Source organism: Acanthochromis polyacanthus, chromosome 23 (genome assembly GCF_021347895.1).
Source record: "Acanthochromis polyacanthus isolate Apoly-LR-REF ecotype Palm Island chromosome 23, KAUST_Apoly_ChrSc, whole genome shotgun sequence".
Taxonomy (NCBI): Eukaryota; Metazoa; Chordata; class Actinopteri; family Pomacentridae; genus Acanthochromis; species Acanthochromis polyacanthus.
This window is the reverse complement of record NC_067135.1, coordinates 22,617,280-22,642,686: the sequence shown is the minus strand read 5'-3', so window position 1 is coordinate 22,642,686 and position 25,407 is coordinate 22,617,280. Positions and strand designations below refer to the sequence as shown.

Sequence of the window (25,407 nt, the reverse complement as noted above, 5' to 3'; positions counted from 1 at the left end):
TATTTCATCCAAAAAGGTGGAGGTATCTACAATTAGTGCTGCTGGTAACTCCTCTAATATTGACACTGCTGCTATTTTACCTGTACACTACCAGTCAAAGGTTTGGACACACCTTCTCATTTAATGTTTTTTCTTTATTTTCATACCTTTTACGTTATAGATTCTCACTGAAGGCATCAAAACTGAATGAACACACATGGAAATATGTAGCAAACAAAAAAAAGTGTAAAGTAAGTCAAAACATGTTTTATATTTTAGATTCTCTGAACAAAATAGCCACCTGTTGCTTTGATTACAGTTTTGCACACTCTTGGCATTCTCTGGATGAGTTTCATGAAGTAGTCACCTGAAATGGTTTTCACTTCACAGGTGTGCCTCGTCAAGGTTCATTTGTGTTATTTCTTGCTTTCTTAATGGGGTTGAGACCATCAGCTGTGTTGTGCAGAAGTCAGGTTGGTGCTCAGTGGACAGCCATATTTGATAATTGTTAAAATCCATATTATGGCACGAGCCAATCAGCGAAATAAAGAGAAATGACTGTCCATTCTTGCTTTAGGAACTGAAGGTCAGTCAGTATAGAAAAGTGCAAGAACTTTGAACGTATCTCCAAGTGCAGTTGCAAAACCTATCAAGCACTACGATGAAACTGGCTCACATGAGGACCGCCCTAGGAAAAGAAGACCAAGAGTCTCCTCTGCTGCTGAGGAGAAGTTCATCCAAGTCACCAGCCTCATAAATTGCAATTTAATAGCGCCTCAGATTAGAGCCCAGATAAATGCCACACAGAGTTCTAGTAGCAGACACATCTCTACATCAACAGTTCAGAGGAGACTGCGCCAATGAGGCGTTTATGGTTAAATAGCTGCTAAGAAACCACTACTAAGGAAAAGCAACAAGCAGAGAGGATTTATTTGGGCCAAGAAACACAAGGAATGGACATTAGACTAAAGGAAATCTGTGCTTTGGTCTGATCAGTCCAAATTTGATATATTTGGTTCTGCCTGCCGCGTCTTTGTGCGATGCAGAGAAGGTGAATGGATGGTCTCTGCATGTGTGGGTCCCAGTGTGAAGAATGGAGGAGGAGGTGTGATGGTGTCGGGGTGCTTTGCAGGTGACACTGTTGGGGATTTATTCAAAACTGAAGACACACTGAACCAGCATGGCTACCACAGCTTCCTGCAGCAACATGCCAATCCATCCCATCCCATTCTATCCCATCCAGCTTGCATTTAGTTGGACCATCATTTATTTTTCCACTGGACAATGACCTCAAGCACACCTCCAGGATGTGGAAGGACTATTTGACCAAGAAGGAGAGTGATGGAGTGCTGCTTAGGTCAGATGACCTGGCCTCCACAGTCCATCCATCCATCCATATTCTTCCGCTTATCCGGGGCCGGGTCGTGGAGGCAGCAGGCGAAGCAGATCGTTCCAGACGTCCCTCCCCCCAGTGACGCTTTCCAGCCCTTCCTGGGGGATCCCGAGGCGTTCCCAGGCCAGGCAGGATATATAATCCCTCCAGCGAGTTCTGGGTCTACCCCGGGGTCTCCTCCCAGATGGACGTGCTCGGAAAACCTCCAAAGGAAGTCTCCCTGGAGGCATCCGAATCAAATGGCCAAACCACCTCAACTGGCTCCTTTTGATGCGAAGGAGCAGCGGCTCTACTCCGAGCTCCCTCCGGATGTCTGAGCTCCTCACCCTATCTCTAAGGCTGAGTCCAGCCACCCTACGGAGGAAGCTCATTTTGGCCGCTTGTATCCGCAATCTTGATCTTTCAGTCACTACCCAAAGCTCATGATCATAGGTGAGGATTGGAACGTAGATGGACTGGTAAATTGAGAGCTTCGCTTTACGGCTCAGCTCCCTCTTCACCACGACGGTTCGGTGCAACGCCCGCATTACTGCTGCCGCTGCACCAATCCGCCTGTCCATCTCCCGCTCCATTTTCCCATTACTCATGAACAAGATCCCAAGATACTTAAACTCCTTCGCTTGGGGAAGCAACTCCCCCCCCAACCCGGAGGGAGCAATCCACCGGTTTCCGGCAGAGAACCATGGCCTCGGACTTGGAGGTGCTGATCCGCATCCCTGCCGCTTCACACTCGGCTGCAAACCGCTCCAGTGCGTGCTGGAGGTCACGGTCTGCGGACGCCAACAAAACTACATCATCCGCAAAAAGCAGAGATGCGATCCTGAGGCTCCCAAACCGAAAACCCTCCCCACCACGACTGCGCCTTTAAAATCCTGTCCATGAAAACCACAAACAGGATTGGAGACAAGGGGCAGCCCTGGCGGAGTCCAACACCCACTGGAAACGTGTCTGACTTAGTGCCGAGTATGCGGACACAGCTTTCACTTTGGTCGTACAGGGACCGCACAGCTCGTAGCAATGAGCCCAGGACCCCATACTCCCGCAGTGCCCCCCACAAAGCCGCTAGGGGGACACAGTCAGAGGCCTTCTCCAGATCCACAAAACACATGTAGACTGGCAGGTCATACTCCCATGACCCCCTCAGCAGCCTCCGCAAGGGTAAAGAGCTGGTCCGCTGTTCCACGACCGGGACGGAATCCGCATTGCTCCTCCTGAATCCGAGGTTCGACTATCGGTCGGATCCTCCCTTCCAGCACCCTAGAGTAAACTTTCCCGGGGAGGCTGAGAAGTGTGATACCACGGTACTTGGCACACACTCTCCGGTCCAACTTTTTGAAAATAGGGACCACCACCCCGGCCAGGTACTGTACCCGATGCCCACGCGACATTGTATAGACGTGTCAACCAAGACAGTCCGACAATGTCCAGAGCCTTCAGTATCTCAGGGCGAATCTCGTCCACACCTGGCGCCTTGCCACCAAGGAGCTTCTTAACTACCTCGGCGACCTCTGCCACGGATATGGACGAAGATACCCCCGAGTCTTCAGGCTCTGCCTCCTCCATAGAGGATGTGTTTACCGGGTTCAGGAGTTCCTCGAAGTGCTCTTTCCACCGCTCGACGATATGACCAGTACGGGTCAACAGTTCTCCACCCCGACTGTACACAGCCTGAGTGAAGCCCTGCCTCCCTTTCCTGAGGCATCGAACGGTTTACGAAAACTTCCCCAAGGCCAACCGAAAGTCTTTCTCCATAGCCTCCCCAAAGTCCTCCCACACCCGAGTTTTAGCTTCCACAACCGCCGCAGCTGCTGCCCTTTTGGCCAACCTGTCAGCTGTTTCGGGAGACCCCCGAGCCAACCAGGCTTGAAAAGTCTCCTTTTTCAGCCTGATGGCCTCCCTCACCGCTGGTGTGAACCAGTGGGTCTTTGGATTGCCACCGCAACAGACACCAGTGACCTTCAGACCACAGCTCCTAGCAGCTGCTTCTGCAATGGAGGCTTTGAATGTGGACCACTCAGAATCCATGTCCCCAACCTCCCCCAGGATGCAGGAGAAACTTTTTTGGAGGTGGGAGTTGAAAATCCTACGGACAGGGTCCTCCGCCAGACGTTCCCAGTTCACCCGCACTACACGTTTGGGTTTACCAGGTCTGTCCGGCAGTCTTCCCCGCCATCGGATCCAACTCACCACCAGGTGGTGATCAATTGACAGCTCTGCAGCTCTCTTCACCCGAGTGTCCAAAACATACGGCCGCAGGTCTGACGATACGACTACAAAGTCGATCATCGACCTTTGGCCTAAGGTGCTCTGGTACCAAGTACACTTGTGAGCAACTTTATGGTCGAACATGGTGTTTGTTATGGGCAATCTATGACTAGTACAGAAGTCCAATAACAAAACATCACTCGGGTTGAGATCGGGCAGGCCGTTCCTCCCAATCACCCCCCTCCGGGTTTCTCCATTGTTGCCCACGAGAGCGTTGAAGTCTCCCAGGAGAACTATGTAATCCCCGGGCGGTTCCTTCCCCGCCAGTGAGGTGACGTTCCACATCCCCAGAGCTAGTCTTCGCCACCAGGGGCGCCCGCTCCTGCCTACTGCCCGGTGAACATAGCACCCGACCCCGACTTCCTGTCCTGTAGGTGGTGGGCCCACTGGGCGGTGGCTCCATGTTACTTCTTCGGGCTGTGCCCGACCGAGCCCCACGGGACCCCAAAGCTCGGCCACCAGACAATCTCTTACGAGCCCCCCACCCCCACCCCCACCCCCCAGGCCTCCACAGTCACCTGACCTAAACCCAATCCAGATGGTTTGGGGTGAGATGAACCACAGAGTGAAGGCAACAGGGCCAACAAGTGCTCAGCATCTCTGGGAACTCCTTCAGGACTGTTGGAGAAACATTTCAGGTGACTACCTCATGAAGCTCATCCAGAGAATGCCAAGAGTGTCCAAAGCAGCAATCAAAGCAAAGGGTGGATATTTTGAATAATCTAAAATATAAAACATGTTTTGACTCTTTTCACACTTTTTGGTTTACTACATTTTCCCATATGTGTTCATTCATAGTTTTGATGCCTTCAGTGGGAATCTACAACGTAAATAGTCATGAAAATAAAGAAAAACAATTAAATGAGAAGGTGTATCCAGACTTTGCCTGGTAGTGTATAAAATGCAAAATATTGCAGGTATGACCTATAAAAGCAAAAGCAACCACAAAGAGTAGAAAAAGATAAAACACTGCTCAGATTCCTTTTTTTTTTTATTGTTACCACTGTTTAGAATCCATGCCAGCTTTTTCTTTGAAGGATTGATCCCTGAAAGCCTGTGTAAATACTCATCTCCACTCAGTCTCTCAGTTCAGCTCTTCAAAGTCCAAACGCAGCCCGAAATTTTTCCAGTAAAGCTGGCGCATTCTTTAAAAAGGAGAGAGTGTACTTTGGCGCCGTGCTGCAGTGACTGTGTGCAGATGTGATGGATGAAAGCAAAAGACGCGTCGGTCTAAAAAAAACCAAAAGTTGTGACGTGATCTCTGTTTGTGTTAGTTTTTCACAGAATACGGACCAGACTACTCGCTGGAGATCAGCCCGAGCTGTAGACCAGACCGCAATGACTCCAAACACCTGGACCAGGTCATCAGCACCATCAAAGGTGTGTGTGTGTGCTGTGTGTGATGCACAGGTGTTTGTGTGTAAACAGGTGTGTGTCGTCCTGCTGAACCCTGGCTCACCTGAAGCCCTTTTGTCTGCGCTCAGCTCTTTTCATGTTGCGGTTTCATGTGTCTGTTTCTATACATCTCTGTGTGGGATGAAGGTTCGTCTTTGTTTCCTCTCCGTTGCTCTGAACTTCCTTTTGTGTGCACAGTATGTATCTGTCATCCACACCCACTCAGCCGGAGTCTTGTGTTTTCTTTTTGCATCCTTTTCTCTCTATATGTGCCTTAATGTTTGCATGTACATCCGTGACTGTGTCTGTGCAGCCTTGTGGTTGAGCCTAAAGCCAAGCCGTTTGGTCTCAGCGTTGACAGCCCGCAGCTCCCAGGAGAAACCCTCCGGCAGGGTGAAACATATGCGAAAAGTTGAGTTGCGGGAGAATTATTGGAAGGAGGTGAGGTCAGGAACTCGCCCAAACACGGAGGAGGGGGGTTCATTTTCCGAACATTAGCCACGACTTCAAGGATCCGGTGCGTGGAAGTGTTAACCACAGACCAACAGGAAATCCTCCTTCCCTTCCCTCCATCACTGAAATGCTATATTTACCACAGTGCTTTGTTGATTCTAGTGAGTGAGAGTTATTGACTGAAGAAAAGGTGCCGAAAAGGTCAAAATCCGGCCGGTTACATCATTCTGTACAACTCACGGTTACGGCCACAAAATCTCTTGGAAAACATCAACCAGTGCGTAAAATTTCTGGGAATCAGTGTTGTTCAAGGGGAGGGAGAAAAACGCTATAAATGCAATAATTTATTTGCTACATATTGATCTTTTACAGACAAAAAAAACTATACTTGGGTTTCATAACCTTGGTGGCAGGAGTGATTTAAGGACGCTGATCAGCCTCAGAGATTAAAAGCACTGGCAGGTGAAGTGAGTAACACTGATTATATTGTTACACCTGTCAGTAGTTAACAGTCAGCTTGAATTTGATGTGTTCAAAGCAGGAAAAATGGACAATTTGAGGTGTTGTTCAGTTGAAAAGGGGATGGAGCAGGATGTACAAGTGATGCTCTAAATCAGGGGTGTTGAACATACAGCCTCCGCCAGAGGGTCCAATCCGGCCCTTGAAGACTTTGCAAAGGGTAAAGATTACAGAGAAAACATTTACTGCAAATTGGAAATTTGTGAAACTGTGAATTTAAAATAATTTTTAGACCTTGAATAGATTTGGATCTCCAGATTGTGACCAAAATGGTTGCATTTGCAACCTTTTTTTGAGAGTGTGCAAGTTAAAATTTCAAATGATCACATTGTGTGACCATTAAGCTGTATTAGTGTCGCTCTAACCCAGGGGTGTCAAACTCATTTTGGTCCAGGGGCTGCATACGGCCTAATTTGATCTCAAAGTGGCTGGACCAGTGAACTTATAGCATAATTAAGAAGTAACAATAAGTCTAAGTTTTTCCGACATTTTAGTGCAAAGGAGAACAAGTGTATTAGAAAAATCTTTATATGTAATTAACTGTCCTTTTAAAAATTATATTAGAAACAACCAGAGATTACAGTAAGTGCAATTTCAACAACACTATGACTCAGTTTAACATTTATTTGTGTGCATTACAACTGATCACAGTGATTGTACAATGGCACAACATGTTTAGTCACAGGTATGTGTAACTTAAAAACATAGTCCTGGAATTTAAAAAAATCAAACTTTTCAAGATGTAGAAATTTTTTGAAGTCCGTTTTCTACATCTGGAAAGTAATTGTGAACACCTAAATTAATTCTGCACACCTTTAAATCTTAAGTAGCAGCTATTTTATACAGACAGTTAAGAAAGTAAAGTTATCATCTGCCTTGTTTATGTATAAAATGTACATGTAAAATATACATTAAAAACTACATACACAACATGGATGCATCCATTAGAAATAATATTCCATTCAAACAAAACTTTTGTAGTGAATCTGATGACCAACATTGAATTTCACAGTATTTACTACAGCAAGTTTTCATTTAGCAACTGTTTTTTTTCCTAGGGCAACAATGTTTAAAGCAGCATTTTACAGGATTTATTCTTGCTTTGTATTTGGTCCTGAAACTTGACATCTTTTAGCCTGCACAGGTGCATCAGTATCAGGCATCATGTCCTGCGCAGCAGCCAACTTCAGCATGTCAGTTAAGTGCTTATGTGTGAGCTTTGTGCTCAGTTTTGTTTTATTAATGTTCATTACTGAGAAAACTTGCTCAAAAAGATAGGTCGTCCCAAACGTGCACAACATTTTTGCAGCCAGTGCTGTTAATTTAGGGTAGCCTGGAAGGAGATGCTGACTAAATGTTTCCAAGCCCACAGAGGCAGATCTGTCATTCAGTTCTACATCACACTGCAAATCGATTATTTCAAGTTGCATGTCAGAGGGCACATCAGAAGCTTCCACTGTGAATGGTGAGCGAAAAACTGCCAATTCTGTCTGGAGTTTGCTGAAGAACTGAAATCGTTTCTCAAACTCCCACAGCAATCCCATAATCTTGTCCTTGTACTGAGGATTGAGCAGCGTCACCACTTGCAAGCTGTGTCTCTCACAATCAGGCGTAAACTAACCGTGACGTCACCCGTTGGTTTCAATGCTGAGAAAATGAATCCCGGATTTTGCTACTTCCTGGTCGCCATTTTGGATTTTTTGCAGCCAGTGACGTAAAAAGCGTCATCAAACAGGCTGGACCGGAGAGCAACTCGGGGCAGGACCAGTCAATGGGACTGTCAATCAAGTATACTCACGCCCCCTGGCGCCGCCAACTTTAACGATTTATTTAAAATTCAGTGTTGATTTATTTTAAGATCAGCCACCTGATCTCTCATTTCGACCATGAAAACTAACGGGAAAAAAATCCTGAGCTGTAGAAAATCAGTCTATCAAATTTTATTTTTTCCAAAAATGAATTGGGGTCTATGGAGCAAAAGCTTTTTGGAGCCGACCCTAGCGGACGGCGTGATATTGCAAGTTTTTGACACTTCCGGGTGGGCTTCAATTTTGGAGCCAGATGCTACGTCCGTCTTTATATAGAGTCTATGCTCACAATGCGAGCTTCAACTTGAATGCACGTATGAACGTAAGCGTACGTATGCATGCATGTTCAGAGTTTTACTTGTAATGTATACTGTGTGCGGAGGGGTCACACGTACGGTCCGCGGACCCGTACCGGACCTCCAGGGGTCCGACCCGGCCTGCAGAATACATCTACAATGTCAAAAAATATTCAAAAAATTATGACCTACATTACTACTGCATTTATTTGATCAAACTGCAGCTCCCACGTTGTTGCTATAGGGGCGCTCCGTCTCATTCGGAGCGGACAGCGTGATGCAGCGCCGTGACTCGGCGCTTGCAGCGGGTGGCAGCGATACGGAACCCAGGTCTGTATGTTCCCAGGTAACCTATCATTCAGCAAGGCAGCTGTTGCGCTGCATTATGGGATCTGTAGTTTGTGTGTTATCAGCGCTTCGTATCGTCGGGCCATTAATAACAATAATAATAAATCAATGTAAAATAATCTTGCGGGCCGCATATAATTGTATTACGGGCCGGATATGGCCCGCGGGCTTTGAGTTTGACACATGTGCTCTAACCGATGGTTGAAAGTAGTACTTTAATAACTTTGGTGTGCTGCAGTATTTACGTTTATAAATGCAGTATTGTCATAAAATGCAGAGCACATTTACCGTGGAGGAAAAAAAAATCCAGTTAATGAGATTTCCTTTGTGTCCAGACTTTAGGGACTCCCTGTAGAATAAAATAAAATGTTATTGCCTTTTGAATGGATACATTACAGTGCAGGTACACAGAAATATTTTGTGTGTTTTGTCGATTTAGGTTCGTATGCAGGAAAAAAATAATTAAAATAATGCAGCAGCAATGAAAAAAAAATACTAAACTAAACATTATAAAAAGAGCACTTTGTAAGAAAGTGTTAAAAATAGACACCCTGAGAAGTAAGCTGCACATATTTTGTGGTGCACAGATGCAATATTGCAGATAGTGGTTGGAGAACATAAGTGAAATGACCATAGCAATGTTAATCATATGAAGTGGTGCTATGCTAGTTTAACCTACACTACTGTTCAAAAGTTTGGGGTCACCCAGGCAATTTCATATTTTCCATGAAACTCACTTTTTTATTCATGTGCTAACATAACTGCACAAGGGTTTTCGAATCATCAATGAGCCTTTCAACACCATTAGCTAACACAATGTAGCATTAGAACACAGGAGTGATGGTTGCTGGAAATGTTCCTCTGTACCCCTATGGAGATATTCCATTAAAAATCAGCTGTTTACAGCGAGAATAGTCATTTACCACACTAACTATATCTAGACTGGGTTTCTGATTAATTTCATGTTATCTTCATTGGAAAAATTATGTTTCTTTGAAAAATAAAGACATTTCTAAGTGACCCCAAACTTTTAAAAGGTAGTGTAAATAGAATTCAGCTGGGTTTAATTTTTACTCGTCTTCCAAATATTTTGAAATATTGATAGAAATTCATTCAGTTTTCATGAGGTGAGGAGAAATCAGCTTTTTTCAGCTTCTTTAGGCAGTCTCCACAGAAAATGTTTTGTTTCCTGTGTGATAGAAGATGTGTGATTAAATTTTGCTCTTTTCAAGTATAAATCCACGTCATAAGAGTGTTTCAAAAGAGCTAAAAACACAGTGAAATGGACAGAAACTTCTGGAGCCCTGAGGAGGTACTCCGCCTTTAAGCCCGGTTCTTGTTGTCCAAACTGCTGTGAGGTGGGACTGTTGCTGTCAATTCTATTCACTGGGGAGGACGTTTGAAAAGCTACGTTTTGTCGGTGGAAAACTTTGGTTCTGCGTGAATGGAACGCCAGGACGGAGAGGAAAACGAGTGTTCTCAACTTTTACCCGCCGTAGAGTGGACATGGTATCAATTAGTGACTAAAAGTCCGTACGTTTAAACAGAACAGGTCGTCTTACTGAAGCAAATGACAGAAAGCCTGTTGGACGCGGAGCCGCTTTATCCAAACAGCATTAAGTCCCTGAAAAACTCCAGGTCACATCACATCGGGGGAACAGGAGTTTATTTGCCGAAATTCAGTTGGTCTGTTGGCTCGCATTAAATCATCACAACCGGAGGGGTTGAAAGTTTCGCTGGTTTCCAGTCATACGGCTTTTATTAGGGGCAGCGGAGAATGAAAGGGAGGAGAAATGAAACGCAGACTAGCCAAAGATGGACAGAAATGTAGGTTTGCCTGCTGCTTTTTCGGTACCTAATCAGATCCTCAATTTTAAAATCGAGCATTTTTGATTCGAGAGCTTCCATTCCTTCAAATCTGTTCGACTTTTCTCTGCATGCTGTGCGGCTTCTTATTGCAGTGGAGTCGTTTCTTTCTCATTTTCACCCTTTAAAACGTAAATCCAGGGGCTTTTCCTTGCTTTTCCTTCTTCCACTTCAGCACTGTCAACCTGTCACATCTGTTTTACGTCCCCTCTCTTTATTTCCTCTCTCTCTCCCTCGCTGTCACTTCTAACTTCTGCTCTCTGTCGTTTCACATTTGGTCAGAAATTCCACACAACAGGCAAGATGTAAAAATCTCAACCAGGCGTTTGCATACTTTTAAATATAAGAGTTTGTCTTTTGCATCTGTATCTGATTAAAGGAAAACTCATCCATGCACACAAACTCGGCATAAGGATAGTCAACAACACACACACACACACACACACACACACACACACACACACACACACACACACACACACACACACACACACACACACACACACACACACATCCACATGACATCATCGGGGTGGATAAGTGTTTCTCTGGTTTGGAAACGAAGCGCTGCTTACAAACATTGGTTTCCCCGAGAAACTGGACAGTGAGGGTGTACATGTTTGTTGTGCGTGTCCACATCTGCTAACAGGACTCGACTTAAAGAATCTTGAAGCAGTAATCTCCAGAATCCTCTCTCTTTTCATTCAGCATGTGTTATGAGCCAAACCCACATGTTAAATAATGTCAAACACATGTACCATCCACAGTCTTGTTGTTGTGCTTGTACTAGTAGTAAATTATGCAAACCATTCATACATCGGAGGGGCAACTTTACACAAGTCTTAAATAATGGAAGAGCTGAAAATTTAAATTTTTTGAGGTGCTAATGGAAAAGCGGTTTAGTTTGTTTTGTGGGTTATCTCACATTTAACCAACTATTAAGGCTCCAAACTTCTTGGGTGAATAAGTCATTCTGTGCCATCTCATTGATTTTCTTGAAATAAATCGGGCAAAAACTTCTATCACATTTATTGAAAATTATTAAATAATGAAGGATAACGTCTTTAATTTTTAAGGATGTTTTCACTATGAAGAAACAGTCCCTCCTGAAAAAAAACATAATGAAAATGTCCTAAAAAAGCGGATTTTCCAGCTCTGAGTCTAATTTTAAGAAGACTTGTGGCAGTCAGTTTTTTAAGCAGCACCAAAAAGACATGTTGATATGACAAAAATAACTTGTTTAACATACTATAGCGAAAAAAATGGTTGCAATTAAATAAATATTAGTGTAGACACGAATTCTTCAATATGATAATAAATTGACTTTTATTATTTTAATTTCAGTTTTAAAAAAATAAATAAAAACACCGTAATCTATTGGCATGATTACAACTTTTTCTTGAGGTTTCTGGGATATTCAGTAAAATAAATAAATAAATCTGTCAAATTCTGTGAAAAATCATCATCTGGTGAGGCTTTAAAAGAATCGCGGTTTTCAAAGTTATCAATTTTAACACAGAGGGTCTATTTTCAAAAATTCATGACTCAAAAAGTATTTAGAGTAGAGCTGTGGGATTTTGCATTTATGTTTTTTTTTCAAAAATATATGACATGAACTTGAAAAAGTTGTGAAATTTGGATGATTTGGCATAGAATGACATAATTGTGCTTTGGCCAAACCATTACCAAAACTACATTTGCTGAGGTGTTGAGGATCTTCCACAACAACTTTATTCAATCCAACCGTCAATCGTGACCACATACATCCTTTCTGTGGCATCAATAATTCATTTAAAACAAACCCCTCGCCTCCCGTTCATCTGTACGAGCATCCGTTGCAGTCGTCACCTTATTAAATTTGCTGATTACACGCTCCTCCTCTCAGGTTCTGTCCTCCATGACATCACATCCTCTGCTGGAGTCGAATGTCACCAAGACTAATGAGATGTTACTGACTTCAGGGAGAAGCCCTTCAGAACTAAACTCATTTGCTGTCCAAAAATCCATCCAACATATCTGTTTTTATTTTAGAGTATTAGATATTTCTAATTCATCTGCAAGTTGCCATTGATGTCTGGTGTAAACTCTCTAGCAGAAGGTTAAAATAAAGGCCTATCACTTCACTCTACTGATGTTCTTCCACCTCCACTTCTACTCAAGTGCCACCCAGTGATCCACCAACCATCCGAATGGTGAATAAAGAACTGAAGGATGATTCTGTGCTCTTAAGTTTGGCACACAAATTGTTAGAAACCTGTACAATATGGGCTACCTCTGCATTTATTCATACAGTGCTGTGCAAAAGTATTTGCCCCCTACGGCAATGTTCTATTTTTGCATATTTGTCACACTTAAATGTTACAGATCATCAAAAATTTTAATATAACACAAAGACAACCCAAGAAAACACAAAATGTAGTTTTTAAAATGATTTAATTTACTGAATGAAAAATACTGTCCCATCCATCTTGCCCTTTGTGAAAAAGTAATTGCCCCCTTAGCTACCAATCTACCAAATGACCAAATTCATTCATCAGTTGGGTTCAGTTTGTCCATCCACGCTCACATATGATTACTGCCAGGCTTGTTGAACCTAAGCATCACTAAATAGAACCTGTCTTCACTGTGAAGTAGCTAAAGGGTCTCAAAAAGCAGCACATGATGCCACGTTCTAAAGAGATTCAAGAACAGATGAGGAACAAAGTCATTGACATTCATCAGTCTGGAGGTTTTCAAAGCCTTTGCTGAGGCTCTGGGACTCCAGAGAACCACAGTGAGAGACATTATCCACAAATGGAGAAACATGGAACAGTGGAGAACCTTCCCAGGAGTGGACCAACCACCAACATTTCTCCAAGAGCATCAACATCTAATCCAGGTCATAAAAGAACCCAGTGGAACATCTAAAGATCTGCAGACCTCAGTTAAGATCCATCTACATGATTCCACAATAAGGAAGACTCTGGGAGGAAATGGATCCATGGGAGACATGGAAGGATCAAACCACTGCTGACTAAAAAGAACATAAAGGTTCATCTGGTATTTACAAAAAAAATATGTGGATGAGCTCCAAGACTTCTGGGATGACATCCTATGGACTGAGGAGTCAAAGGTGGAACTTTCTGGAAGACATGGGTCTGTTCCATCTGGTGTGAAGCTAATACTGCATTCTACAAGAAGAACATGATACCAGCAGTGAAACATGGTGGTGGTAGTGTGATGGTTGGAGGACCTGGACGACTTGTAATCACTGATGGAGCCATGAATTCTGCTCTCTATCAGAAAATCCTCCTGGAGAACATCCACCATCAGTTCATGACCGAAAGCTCAACACTAATGGTTTATGCAGCAAGACAAAGACCCAAAACACCTCTGAGTGGCTCTAAAAGAACTAAATTAAGGTTTTGGAGTGGCGTTTTTTGTTTTGTAGGTTTTCTCTGTATAATATTCTGTGAAAATAAATATTAGTTTGATGATCTGGAATATTTAAGTGTGGGAATTATGCAAAAATGGAAGAATTCTGCAAGGAGCAAATTCTTTTGCACAGTACTGTATATATTATATTATGAACTTTTTATGTTGTTTGTTTTAGCTCAGCGCAGCTCCAAACAGCATTTTTTCTCATATTTTCTCACTTTATATGCCTGTTTCCCAGACAGTTTTTACCTCATTGCCTTTCGTGGACAGTTAAAGTTGTATTGACTTAAAAATGAACAAACATCAAGATGAACAAATGCACTTTTAACGACAGAAACACTGAAGGGGTCCTGGTTAATGTCGTCCATCTTTCATCCAGTCTGTGGTTAATCGCAAAACTCTAATTAGTATGTAAAAGTGCCCACATTAGTATTAACCTTGTCAGGTTTTCATTTCCACAAGCTCAGCTTTCATCAGTCAGCAAAAAAGTCATCTTTTGTCGGAACACAGTGGAACCTCATCCCACAAAACACAGTGGCAGCCAGTCAGATACAGCCAACCTCACATTCCCGGTACATTACTGTAAAACGTGGAGTTACTGCATACGTCACAATTGAAACTGCAAAAAGGTCAAACTACTGCAAGCTCATTTTTCTCTCTTATATGTCCTTCTTCTTCTTGTTTAATATCTCTTTTTAATCTTCTCTCTCCTGTAATGCACTTTATAACCTATCCTTTTGAATATGCAATATAATAACACTAGCTTGCTTGCTAAAAGTAGGATGCTAACATAATCACAAAGCAGCTGTATGTGCATGTGCATCTTGTAGTGCTCAAGGTTAGCATGCTATTTTCAGTATATTGCTCTGAATGATAATGACACTCAATGGAAATTGTACCATAATATACTATCATGAATCCACTTCAAACTCTGCTTTTCTAAAAGAGCAGCCATTTTTGACTGTTAACTTTGCATTTTTTTTTTTACATCTCTGTAATACTAAAGTAATATTTTGTTAAATGAGTACATTAATCATTGAATTTTATGAGATAATCTGTTAGTTTACATATATTAATCTACAAGATTGAAGTTTCACTTTGTAAAATTTGCCATTTAACAATATTATTCATTGAATTTGTACAAAATATTACATTTTTAATCTGTTAAATTAGCCAAACTAACTGACATTGCCATTATATTTAAAGAATGTGTAGTTGTAAATGATGAATTAGTTTAGTTATCATTTTTAATCATTCTAATAGCTGCAGATATCCGTAAAAGGTTAATATTTTTGCAGTTTTGGTGTGTTTTCCATAGTTAACGTGTAATTGTATGCTTTTTTCTGTGCTTTTACTAGTTATTATCTGTAATTTAACAAAACAGGTAAAAGCCTGTATAATAGTAGTAAATTGTTTGGAAAAAAAAAAGGTTTTTGACAGTCCCCATGTGAAATAAATGAGCAACTGTGGGATAGAGGGTGCTTTAAATCTGTGGCAGACAAAGTGTTGGACAGACATTGCACCACACCACTAGTGTCGCCAAAAAGTCCCTAAAAAGCCCTTTACTAGCCGTCAGTTCATGGCGCAGAAATTATAAAAGCCATAAACTTGTTTCTGCCACAGACATCAGAAACATGTCGGCTTTTACTGCCGTCGTAAACTGACCAGTTAATACGTTTTCAGTAAACATACAGTATGTGGTCGCACAAACAAATGATCCACAATGTGACGAGTGTGAGAAGCATCGAAGAGTTGCTCAGTCTTTCCTACCGTTTCTCCTTCACGCACGCAAACCGAGACTTTATTAATTAAAATGTGATTTTTACGAGGTGATTGTCCTCGGCTGCAGCAGCTGTTTGGGTATTCACGGCTCGGTGTTTACGAGGCTGGTGGCGTGATTTCCCCCGAGGACTCTTGGTGTGTGTTTGGTGTCACCAGTGTGGGGTTAGATTGTGCGACTCTTTAAATTGCAGGGAAACGTTTGCGGCATCTTTACATCCTCCTGCTCGTTAATTCTCTCTGCTGACTTGATGCTTGTCATGTCTCACACACTAAATAAAACACAAAGCTGCACACCCGAGACGTAAAACACACACATGTACACACCATATTACCCACCTCAGATGCTGTGATAGATTAACGTCTGCAGGTAGTAAATATCCGAGGCCCCTGTGGACGCTCATCACCTCACCACAGTTTCTGCATCTGGACAGCAAAGAGCAAAAAGAGAGTCAATCTGCAGCTTTTTCATTTTAATCAATAAAATATCACAAGTTTTCCAAAGCTTGGCATCTTTAAAATGCTTGAGACCGAAACCCAAACACGCTCAGGAAGGGAGACGCGAGAGATGAAAGAATAGGGGAAATCGATCATGGCCGGATTCTAATCACTTTTCTAACGTTGTTCGGCAAATATCCTGTTCCTGAGGGCCCACTTGTGACTGCTGTTCCTCTTTTCTGATGCACTTTTTCCTGTTTTTGGCACACATGGTGATTTTCCCTTTGTGACAGGAGGGGGAAAAAGTGCATTGTGTGCAGTCATTGACCCTGAGAGTCAGCAGCAAGCGCTCTATCAGGGTCTTTGCAGTGAACATATTATGGAGTTCTGCCATTATTCAGTATGTGCACATGTTTTGTTTTTTTTTGTTTTTTTTTACATCAAGTCCCTGCTGTAGTGGAATTAACATATTATTATGTCTGCTCTCATTGTCATGGGCCACTGGTGGATATAGACCTAAGTATAATAGGAAAACCGTTTAAACTTACATGAAATACCAGACAAATTTATTTTTATGTAAAAAAAATTTAAAAAATTGAATGCTGACTTTTCCTTCTGAACTCTTTATTGGCTGATATTGATGATGTCCCAGTAACCTAAAGTGTAAGAAGGTCCTAAATGTGATCACATTTTCTCGACACACTTTTGTCTTTTTTGACATTAGATTCACTGTGTTGTATTCTAGTAGAAATTACAGTATTAAGTCATGTTTAGACCGAAATCTCCTTGAATACAAGGGTTGGCATTGGAGGTAAAAATAAAAATAAATATCTAGTTAGTTTGGCACAAATGAGGCAGATTTGAATCTACAAGTACATGTGCGCAAAGGTGCAAGCCTGCAGTACTGTGCAGGAAGCTTGACTAATTTTAAAGAAATAGAAACTAGGATTTGATTCTCATAAATTTACATCAACGTATTTGCGCTTAGGAGGACCAAATAAATCCGATTATATGATGCTGATGACAACTTTATGTTTAGACTCTGTAAGACACGTCATACCTTGTATTTTTAAAGTATTTTGTTTACAGTTTTTTGACTTAAAATAGTCTAATATGTCGAAACAATTCAAGGTGTGATCAAAAAGTTACGAATCTTACCCTAAAACAATCTAATTTGGCCTCCATCTCTGTTAATTAGCCTCCTTGTGCAGTGTTACACAGCTCCCAGTGCTCCTTCAGTGCATGTAACACTCCCATTAAGTCCCATTATGTGAACATGTCGAGCACAATTCTTTGTCGTGGAAATTTGCTCTATCATCATACTCAGAAAAACACCTTGCTGGGTTGTTGGAACATTTAATATCATATACGTTATGGAGAATACAGAGTTTGCAAGATACTCAAAGGAGAAGTATGACTGAAACAGCTTTTATAGTAAACAGACCGTCAGCAATCCCTTTTCACTGGCCATTATTAGTTCCATACCATACAGGAACCAGAGTCCTTCTTTCCAAACCCTTTTAAAGAGTCTAAAAATGTCTTCTATTTTTAGCGTCGGATCTTTTGACCCTTAGGCACATCTTCAACATCTGTGCTGACATAACAGAACGTTACTCTACCAACAAAATAGTGCCACAGCAAAGACATATAAATGGACACATTGATAATAAATGATAATCTAAAGAGATGACGATTGATTTTACTTTTTACACCTTTAAACTTGAATTTCATTTCGTAGTAGACGAAGAAGTCAGAGGTAGACGAAGAAGTCAGAGGTAGACGAATCTAGACATCTGTCACATGCCATCAAGTCATAATTCAGCTCGTTAGTGTTGACTTCAGTCAACTCAGGACATTCAAGTACAACTCTGCCTTGACAGTCCGACCCTGGGGGATTAATTACTAGCGCGAAACCACATGAATGTTGAAGAAAACAACCAGCTCTTAACCTCACATGCCTTTTCCCGTTCTCGAGATTCTTTCAATGTGAGGAACCTCCTCTCGTCACCCCTCGATGGTTCAATCATCTAGCTTCTGGATCGACACAGTATGGGATGTTTTCATGAGAGTGATCTTGAAGCCACCCCTTCTATCCCGTGATTAATATCACAAAATCACAATCTTCATGAGACCATGACGAGTCCCAGAACTTTTTGATTGCAAACTTACAGACAAGCTGCCAGACGATTTGCAATTAAGAAGAAAAATGCAGCTGTCTCTTACACTGTTAACCCAGCGCTAACATCCTGGTAGTTAACTTCAGTCAAGTTAAGCTTCTTACACATTTGTGTAGCAAGAAAAATCTAGATCCTTATGCTTGAGAGTGTGTACGGTTTGTACGAATGCAAGTTATGTTTGACAACATGTAAAACCTAAATAGAACGACAGAGCTCACAAAATGTACAACTACAGAGACATAGTTTTTTAATATGGATATGCTGAGAACAAATAAGCATTTATAGTCACTACTCCTTGACCTTGGTAGTGCATGACGTGAGCCTTAAGGCAGAACTCTGGGTATAGAGGATTGACTGTTTGGGAGTAAAATGTGAGCTGAAACGTTTCAGTCAAACAAATGCGATCAGATCATGCTTCTTTTTTATATAATCGTGTGTGGTAGAAAAACTGGAAGTAGCAGGATGGCAAACTGAAGATTAAAAAGCCTGAAAATCGACAATGACAGGATAATTATGTCGTCTTTGGATTTTTTGTGCCACTTGATGAACAGACCATTAAATGTGAGGGTTTGATTGTCAGACATGCTCAAGAGCAGTGAATTTAGAGGCTTATCAAGCAGCACAACACAACAAGGAAGGATTTCATCTGTGGGGTAAACGGTAGAAATGCGGCTTTTTTGTTTCACATTGACCTCGTTAAAATGACCAAAGTGTCCAGTACAGCTTTAGGAGGAAAAAACACACATGTATTGGAAACAGCTTATTTGTTCCAGCTTCGATAAAACTTGTTGTCACTGGAAGGCAGAAGCCGGCAGGACTCCACTGACAGCTCCACAATGGCCAACAAACAGGACATCCTCCTTTGCTGCGTCAGGGCAATTACTCATCCCCCTCAGCGCAACATGTCGGTGTTTCTCAATCAGGCTTTTTAAACACTACAAAAGACAAACAAGGCAGCAAAGTAAACGCTTTGTGTGACATATCAACCAATCTGTGTTCATGCAAATCAACTCGGTGTTGCTTAAAGTTGTCATTTCCATATTGATTCCCGTTTTGCATGCTTGTATTTCCGCCAGATGTTATTTTGCATCTTCGTTGCTGCAAAAGTGTGTGTGTTTATATTTGTTTTTCCTCCAGATTGTTAATATGTGCCTTCCTTTTTCTTCTTTGTCCTCCCTATTTATGTGTTTGTACCCCTCCTCACCCCTCTCATGTCTGTCTCTCTTGTTTACAGGGAATTTAAAGAATGTGGTTTAGGAGTCGGCAGCCTCAGCCTCCTCCAGACACACTCTCACACACACCCACACGCCATGTTTCCAAACCAGGTTGACGCTCGGCGGCTTTAATGAAGACAATATGGAGCGGACCCCTTCGGCCCCGAGGCACGGAGCGAACCAGGGAGGGGAAAAGAGGAGGTTTTGGAAAACATTAGCCGAGTGTTTCCAGGGGAAAACAGTTTAATAAGGGGATGGGAGGGGGCCATGTGGTTGCTGAACAATGTTCGCTGTTTTTAATTCTTTGTTTTCCTCGGAAGATGTGTGTCTTTGCGTGAATGCGAGAGGTTATGTATGTGCAGTGCGGCTACGTAAAGCTGGACGGCAGCCCAGTGTTTGGTATCGAGGGATGCATCGGTCGGACGTATTAGACTAAACGGAAAAACAGATTGTTCAGGGGTCCAGTTTCAGGGTCCTGCTGTGATGAGCACTAAAACAGACAAACAGCCCTGTTCCCCAGACCTCAACCCTGAAAAGCGTGTCCAGAGAAACTTGGAAAGCTCACAAACAAGACAGTCTGGAATAGTTTGGAAAATAGCCGGTTACACATTTTAGCCGCATTCTAGTCTCGAGCCCTGAGCAAAGTTAAACATCTGGACAACATTTTGGAATTTTAAATGAAAAATATCCAGGGCAAGTTCTTTGGACGGACAATAACAAAGATTACATGATTTTTAGGGAGGATTTAGAAAGAAACGGCAGCTTTAGACGGCTTGACACCAACTGGAGAAGGAGGTCAGAAACTGGTTTCCTCAGGAGAACTGGAAATGTTTGAAAGTCGTTTGCAGCTGTGGCGTTGTTCAATCCTGATTTGGTCGTATCCAGATTAGACCGTTTTCCACTGCAGAAACTTGCTGACCCGAATCTTTCTGCATGTTCCGACCACATGATCTGCTCCTCTAGAACCACTTTCAAGGACTTTATGAGGAGAAAAGAATCCGAATCGATCTTCTCAAACATCACCATCAGCGTCATTAGAATAGAGGATTAAGGGTCTGTTTTGGTAAATGTTGAAGCCCCAAGTTCCTGCAATGAAAAACCAAGATGTAAAAGTAAAAAATCCTAACTGATTTTATAAAGTCCAGACAGCAAAAGATAACAAATCACATTTTAAGGTGTTCTGAAATCTGACTCCAATCAGATGGACACATGTTGACGTCAAACCCTGAGAACAGCAGTTTGTGTACAGATGTTGTAGTAAATTTCCAGTTGGCACTTTGGGGGCAAAGCTGGAAGGAACCTACATCACCACCAGCATAAGTATGTAGTTACTGACACCTACATCTTTTGCACAGCAGCCCATACAGATAGGATGGTGAGGTTGATGTCCTAAAGATCTTAAATGAGAATCTTAGTGTTGCCATCGGCATATTTAATGTGCATTTTAAGGTATTGCATCAGTAAAAGTTAATGTAAACTACAAAGTCTGAATAGAGTTCCTTAATTTTGCCCCAAAAGAATTTTAAGTCTTTTTGAGAGAGATAATTAGCTTTATAGCAACTTTTTCACCGGTTTCGACATCGACATTCTTTTGATGTCTTCAATTCCCCACAGCATAAAATATGGTCACTACTAGCAGACATGAACGATCAATTACAACTGTCCCCACTGAAAACAATAGTTTTTAGCCATTTTTCTCCCATAAACAGCTTATTTTTTTGTATCTTTGTCCTTTTTTTGCGGTTGATTGGCTTCAATTCCAACTCTAACGTAGCATTTAAAGTTTACCTTCTGATGACACTATGAGTTTATTGAATGGAAATGAGCCAGATACATAAACTCTTTTTTTTTGTTTGTTTATTGCTGCATTTTAAAAGTTTGCATACATTTTTCTTTAAAATAACACAGAAACACGACTAATTTGTCACATTTTTACAGCATCATGGCTCATTTCAATCACTAAAATCTGTCGTGTAGCAAAAGCTGTTCTTTAATTAGATCCTTAAATCTAAATATTACCATTATTTTTTACTTTATATATGTGTCTAAGCATAGTTTTTGTTTCTGTATTGTTGTTTTTTTTTTTAATTTACAACTTTAAATAATTGCCTTTTGTGAAATACTACAATTGGTTTTGTATTAGCAGTCATATCAAACAATGCACAGCTCGTCTTTACACTGTTTCACGCTAAACATTGGCAGAAAACGGCAAACTTGAAACAAGCAAACCTGGTCTTAACTGTATTTTCTTGTAAAAACCAGCCGTATAATGATCACAAACATCCGGTAGAGACTGTAAATGTATCTGGAGGTAAAGTTGCATTCTTGTACGGGCTTTGAAATCCCTTAACACCTCTAAAAATAGAAGCATTTGATTACTATCTCCACATCTGTAAAAGTCTGGTTTAATCAGCTGTAGTGTCAGTGATGTGGCAGAGCTTTAACAGCTGCTCATCAAACTGAATGTCGACCAAAATCCTCAAATCCTCCTAATGAAGCCGAGGTGGGAATCTGATGTCGGAAAAACAAGCGGCAGCTCAGCTATTAAGAAATTAGACCTCATGAAGTTTATTTGCTTTTCGAGGTGGTTAAATTCATCCGTTTAGACTTGAGTCCAGGTGAAAGGGTTCAGAAATTACTGTAGAAAGCTTATTTGCGACCACAGAGACAGTATTTTTTACAAATAAATCCCACTTTAAGGTCCCCTGATGAGCTTTTATAGGTGCTCTTAACTGCTTCTTGTGTTGGTTTTCTGCTGCTGGATGTAATAAAATGTTCCTGAAAAGTCGATAAAGTGGATGTTGAGCTAAGATTTTGGGTCAAACTACTGTAATCATGGTAACGTTCAGCCCTCAAATCCACTATCAGGGACTTATAAAGATTTACATGGCAAAAATTTGGATTTTCCTTGAACTTCCTGCCTTACATGCCGACGTCATTAACAAGCTGTCGACTGAGAAAAGACAGTTTTAAAGGTTTAATTCTCACCAAACCGCAGCCATCTGACCAAGAGCCTCACGTTCACTGCAAGGAAACATGAAAATAAGTCACAGAAAGCTTTTAGGGGAAAGTTCATCTGTCAGTATGTTTGAAGGTTTTAACTTTTCTGTGTGTTTATGCATTTTCTAACTGTTAGTTTGTTGAAATAAAAGACAGGAGAGCATGTTGTTGTCATGTGTCTTTGCGCCGCTTCGGGCAGTGATTTATGCAGCGCGGCCTGCTTAATAGAGGCTTTAATGGAGAGCTTTTGAAAGAGGAACCACAAATGTCGGGCAGTTTCCTTTAGAAGTGATGGTCCCCAAATTAATGGCCTGGAAATTCACACCAAATGTAGGAGTCACCAGTCGGAGCCGGCATGTGCTGAACAGAAGTGGGCTGCAAGAGGATTCCCTGTGATCTTTATGAACAGTGCTGCGGTCGCCGCGGTGGTTTGAGCCCCACGTAGCCGAAGCAAATGAAACTCATTACACCCTTTACGAGCTCAGAAAAGAGGAGACGATTGAAATTCTATCTCATAAAGCTGGAGGAGGGGGAGGAGAGGCACTGTAAACATGGGAGACATGAGAGGCTGCTGTGTGTTTATGTAGTTTTCTGTGTCAAATTAGAAAAACTCAGAGGCCCCCCGAGAGGATTCAGGGCACCGCTGGAATTCCTGGATTGTGTTTTTTTTGTTTTTTTTTTTGAAAAAGTCAAGTTTGGTTGTTGTTTTAGAAAGAAGTTTATGGTTGGAAAAGTGACCAAAAATACTGAAAATACATAAAATACCAAAGATGGTTCCAAAACTTTCCCATGTCCTGAATGTTGGAGCTGAGATGTTTCATTTGACCTTCAGTGTTTGATGATCATGCAGCTTAAGATTTAATACTTCTACTGAAGGTAGCACACTTCCTGTTTGAGTTCCCAGGCTGGAATTTCCACTGGAACCTCTTAGTTGGACACACATAACAGGAAGAATCTCACCAACCTAACCTTGAAATCAAAGATGTCGGCGCAGCACGTCAACAGCAGTGAACACCGTAGAGATAAACAGATATAAATCATTATTATTCTTATTAAATCAGCCGTACTATCCATCTTGTCAACCCATTTCAGAAGGCACTTCCAAAATTTCCTGAATTTTTGTCAAGTGACTGTTGATCGCGGCTGACACACTAATGACTTCACAGTTGCCCTGCGAAACAGAATTTTTTCTTTTTTACAGAAAGCGCTTAATGCAAAGGGTTTATTTTTAGCAATTTTTAAAATAATACTAATAAAATAAAGTAATTTTTCTTAACAAGCAGGATTTGAAGCTGAGATTTGGTTAAATTTCTTGAAAAAAAAACAAAAGTTACACATAATTAGTTGAAAAATTCAACAATTCCTTCTGCTTTTAGAGTTTCTTGGTGTGATAAATGGTGTATTTTTTTTGCAATTTTTCTAAGATAAAATGCTTTTTATACCGTCTGGTTTATGCTAACGATTGAAATCTTTTGTTTGTTTTTAAAAGACATGTAGTATAAAGTGATTTAGATGAAATAACATAATTTATGGCTTTAATCTGATTCTTTCTCCCCAACATAACTGAGAATCACAAATTTTTTGATTCAAGGACTGTTGGAAAGTTGAGAATCCAACAGTTCTTTTTGCTGCTACAGTTTCTTTTAAATCCGGAAATGCTGCAATGTCGACGATAAAAAAAACAACAACAAATAAAGACCCAACATAGCCTGTTGGTGGATTTTGGAGAAACTCACCTACTAGGTGTTGACAAGTCGCTGTGGTTTCCTGAAATTATCGAGTTTTGTTCTCAAGCTCCCAAACTGGTTTTAGCATTGAACACTTACAAGTTTAACTGCTTAAAATGGTATAAAAATTAGAAATAGGACACAACTTGCTTGGAAAACAACGCATCTCCATTTAAAATATGTCAATTTGGACTCATGTTTCATTTCTCACCAACTGTTTGTGACATTAAAGTGTTTATATGTTTTAACAAATGATCAAAAGTCAGAAAAATCATGAACATCTGTGAGTCCCAATGTGGGATTTTGACTGATAATGCAAATTCAAACATGCTTGCAGTTTTCTTCTCTGCACCATCCAGGCTTGGTTTGTTTGAACAACCACGATTATATGTCACTGGAAGTCATTTAACAGCTGAGTTCGACTGTCTGAAATTCCAATTACAGATACCAACAGCGTCATTTTGAATAACTGCACTTTGACTACTCAGATTTATTAGTATTGCAGATCTCACTGTGACTGGTCAAAAGCATTGAATCTGTAATTCAGTTTTCTATTAGCCAGAATAATAGCTGTAGATACCACAGGTTCCACTATGACTAGCCTGAAATGTTGTCATGCTGCTCCAACAAAGCTTTTGAATGGTGTTGGCAGAGTAATGGTGGATAAAATTATGAAAAAATGCACTGAAACAGAAAGAGAACAAGAGCATTGTTTATCGGTGGCTTGTGGTCTGCTAAAATTTCTACGTCAAGCTGGCCTTAAGTGGCAAAAACTGACTTTTGACATACCTACAGATATCTGCAACATCATTCACTTTGCCAGAAGTCTAATTCAAATATCTGTACTTACATTTTAATGAGGCATAATTCCAATTTGCGATTCCTACAACAGTTCAAAACCTAATTTATAAGTCAGCCTAGATATGTTGAATTGAAGAAAATTGATCTTAACTAGAATTAAGGTTAGTCAGAATCAGTGAAGCTTTTAATTGCAACTAATTGTAATGCAGCTGCAGATTTAGACAGTCCTGCAAATGTTTTGTCATTATAAACTCCAAGCGCATGAATGGTAAACGTGATTTGACCTCGAAGAATGGCAACGTGGGTTCAATCTGAAATGTTCTTTTCACGTACACTACCGTTCAAAAGTTTGAGGTCACTTAGAAATGTCCTTATTTTTGAAAGAAAAACATTTTTTTCAATGAAGATAAAATTAAATGAATGATAAATACAGTCTAGACATTGTTAATGTGGTAAATGACTATTCTCGCTGGAAACTGCAGATTTTTAATGGAATATCTCCATAGGGGTACAGAGGAACATTTCCAGCAAC

General features: G+C 41.1%; 2 protein-coding genes across 2 annotated transcripts in view; both read left to right on the top strand.

The window, feature by feature from the left end:
* The window catches only part of hdac8 (histone deacetylase 8), a 57,077-nt gene extending 34,567 nt beyond the window's left edge, over positions 1-22,510 (top strand). Inside the window, exons 10-11 of the mRNA XM_022200978.2 lie at positions 4,912-5,017; positions 19,368-22,510. Of these exons, the coding sequence (XP_022056670.1) occupies positions 4,912-5,017; positions 19,368-19,390 (129 nt within the window). The 3' untranslated portion in view covers positions 19,391-22,510. The remainder of the gene's footprint in view (positions 1-4,911; positions 5,018-19,367) is intronic.
* Positions 1-25,407, top strand: part of rps4x (ribosomal protein S4 X-linked) — a 163,279-nt gene that overhangs the window by 101,155 nt on the left and 36,717 nt on the right. The window lies entirely within an intron of this gene.